Below are 3574 nucleotides of genomic sequence, written 5' to 3' on the forward strand. Positions count from 1 at the left end.
TCCATCTCACTAAATGATCTAAATCCTTTTGTAAATCAGCAGCATCCTCTTCACAGCTAGCAACACCCAAGACCTTAATATCATCTGTAAATTTAAGTAATATATTGAACATTCTTTCATCTATATAACTATATTCCTTCATCTACTTAATTGACGTAAATCAAAAAGAGCAAAGGTCCTAAGACTGAGCCCTGAGATACCCCACTTGTAACATTAATCCAGTTTCACTGAACTCCATTTGTAACAGCCCTTTGCTTTCTTCCATCCAGCCACTCTTCTATCCAATTTGTTAACTTATCCCCCACACCTATAAAAATAAATTTTTTATAAGCTTTTTATGTGGCACCTTGTCAAATTCTTTCTGAAAATCCAGATACACAAAAGCTACACACTTACCATCATCTACATAAGAAGTAAACATTTTCAAAGAATGTCAAAATATTTGTAAGGCAAGATTTTTCCTTAGTGAAACCATGTTGACGATACAATAAAATTATAAAATTTGTTAAATGGCTTCACATAGCATCTTTTATCATACTTTCCAAAACTTTTCTCACAACTAATGTAAGACTAATGGGCCTACAATTACTGGAACAATTTAATAAATTTTTGCTTTCTCTCATCCATCCATTATACGATCCAATTTACTTGTTTTTTCCCCAACCCCTGCCAAGGTGGTTTTCTAAACTCACATTTTACATAGTACATTACCAAAAGATTTAAAAACCTAAGTTTACTAAGCCCACACTTTTTCCATCATTCAGATAACATGTAACATTTACAAAAAAAGTTAACAGATTAGTAGGAGAAGATTTAATTTTAGTGGATCCAAGTTGATTTTCTTTTATGATATCATGCTTTACTACGGGAATGTGTGAAGCTACAATCACCAGCCTTTTGGCTCCTTTGTGTTATTAACACACATGTACATTCTCAACACATTTATGGTAGTTTTGTCTGTTGTTAAGCATAAAGATGGACAATAAGCTATCTATGCTGTGCCCACTACAAGTTCAACCTCCAAATTTTAGCATTAAAAACCTCAAGCTTATTCCTGAGTCAGAGGCATATGCTTAACAATACAAATTAAGATTTCTCAAGCAAATTTCCACTGCATCCATATATATTGTGTTAATCTTTAAAAAGCCTGACATTTAACATATATGAACATACACTGTATAATACGCAAGTCAAACTTACCATGACTAGTCACTCTGTGGACACCAATTCTAAAAAATAAAGAAATTATTTCTTGACATTCATGTATTGCACAAAAATATTTTGAAGAAATATATAAATTTATATTACAGGGTTTACAGTTAATGTACATGTATATCTGGTAGCATATTATTAATACCTTAAACACAACACATGTAAATGCATTTTTCTCTTTATAACATGAACATTTTAATACTTTTTTTCAAATAGCATAAAGTTGTTCCTAATATCATATTTTGATATTCTCTCAGCAGTGATAAAAAATAAATATACATTAATTAGGTAGTTAGATATTATTTTATCAGAATTCTAATGGAAATGAATATACTAAAGCAAGTACTAAAATAACTATACTATGATCCAGATAAAATATGTATTAAACAGAAGTAAAAAATGAAATAAATAAATTGCACTGACTTCTATGTTGTTGGTTTTTCTTTTTTTTTGTGAAATATCTTACTATCTTAACAGTATACTGTATATTTTTTAACAAGTGAAATGTACTTTTTAGGAAAAACACTACAGACCATATAATGCACTTTCAAGCACATTCACAATATCTCTAGATAGAATATTTTACATAACACAAGCAGCTTTTTTACCTTGACCAATTGCCCTTATTTGACTAATACTTCTTATAACAAATACATTAAAAATTACATTATTGGCCTTTCTGAATGTGTATAGTTTGGTATAATACAAAGTTGCATAAAGCTTTTAAATGTAGAGGTAACATGATGTTCTAGAACAAGTTATTTTCTTCCTTTGCTTTTTCAATAGCTTAGCTACAACAATAAGATAAACAGGATTCAAAGAGACTGGAGTAGTATGTTGCATTTACAAATAATAGAATCAAATCCAATCATAGTTGATAGAATATTGGTTTTCATCTGCAATATTTTGTACAGATTTTGTTTTATTTATTATACCCTTATTGAAAAAATTGTAAATACTACAGACTATAGTCACGGTGCATAAACTGTGGAGCACACGCTCCAAAAAGGACACAGAGTCGATGGGGGGCACACAACTATGACTATAGGAGCATATATTTATAAATTATATCTAAATAAATTATAAATTACTATTAAGTAATACAGCAAAAACAACTAACAGGAGAAAATGATGTATAGTATATGTACAAATACATTATACAGGGTGCATGAGGGGGCACAACAAAGTGTATGCTTAGAAAAAGAGAGCACCATAAAAAAGTCTATAGGATTAATTAATATTAGTAGTATATATAAAAAGTGATTCAGGAAAATAGTCTACTATGTGGTATTGTAGGTTATCCAATCTACGTCAAGTCTTAAAACAGCAGTTAAAATTTTTGCTTTTTTTACTTGCATGTTTCAATATGTGTAAACAGCTAGCGAATAACATTGTTTCGCTACCAACTTTTCAGGAGGGTAGCAAATTCTAACTACTGCCTTACAAAGTTAACTTCTAATTACAGACTAAAACCATGATGGTAAGATTATGATTACATCCTTCCTACAATAGAAACACAAATCTTATTTTAATTCCTATGCTTTTCTCTGAATGGCAAAACAGCTGAATTAATCTTACATTTCTAACAATAAGATTACAACTGAATAATATTTCAATAATCATATTAAAATGTAATTATAAATGTTTTTAAATCTAAAATTCAATACAGAATAAGAAAATTATTACAGCAGGGAATTATATGCTGTTACAATTTAGCATTAAATTTATGATGAAAAAAATTTAAAGATCAGTAACAAGTTTTTCCTATGAAAATTTAGCTTGAACAACAGAGGCAACACTATACAACAGGCTCACATAAACAACAAAAAATAATTTATCTAGTGGGTTATACTTTAATTTACTAAATTCAAAGCAGTTTTTTTTGTTACTTAATTAACAGGATATTATGATGAAAATTGTTTAACCTCAAACACGATACATATGTTATTTTAAAATTAAATAAATTCAGCACCTAATAGTAACATTAATTCATTTAAACTTAAAGTAATAAAAACAAATTTCTTATATGTGCAAAATTGAAGTTTGACTTTATTATAGGGTTTTGTGTGTGTATATATATATATACTTATAACAAGGGGCATAGAAGCTGGAGGGCCAGAGGGCATACACCTCCAATATTTCTAAACGGGTTATGTAAAACATAATTAAACATTATTATTACTGTGTCAGTATCATAAAGCCAAAGAAACATAATAGAGAATAGCATTACATTTGGCTGATTTATATACATATAATAATAAGCATTAAATTTCATCCTACTGAAATAATACAATAATAATTTGTGTTCATTTATAAAACCAAGCTACTATTGACTGTGTTATAGGTTATAAATAATGTATTT

General features: G+C 28.7%; 1 protein-coding gene across 1 annotated transcript in view; it reads right to left on the bottom strand.

Moving 5' to 3' along the window:
- The window catches only part of LOC106460837 (rho guanine nucleotide exchange factor 12-like), a gene marked incomplete at its 3' end in the record, with an annotated part of 55162 nt that overhangs the window by 49923 nt on the left and 1665 nt on the right, over positions 1-3574 (bottom strand). Inside the window, exon 2 of the mRNA XM_022387637.1 lies at positions 1201-1229. Coding sequence (XP_022243345.1) covers positions 1201-1229 — 29 coding nt within the window. The remainder of the gene's footprint in view (positions 1-1200; positions 1230-3574) is intronic.

Source organism: Limulus polyphemus, unplaced genomic scaffold (assembly GCF_000517525.1).
Source record: "Limulus polyphemus unplaced genomic scaffold, Limulus_polyphemus-2.1.2 Scaffold846, whole genome shotgun sequence".
NCBI classification, from domain to species: Eukaryota; Metazoa; Arthropoda; class Merostomata; order Xiphosura; family Limulidae; genus Limulus; species Limulus polyphemus.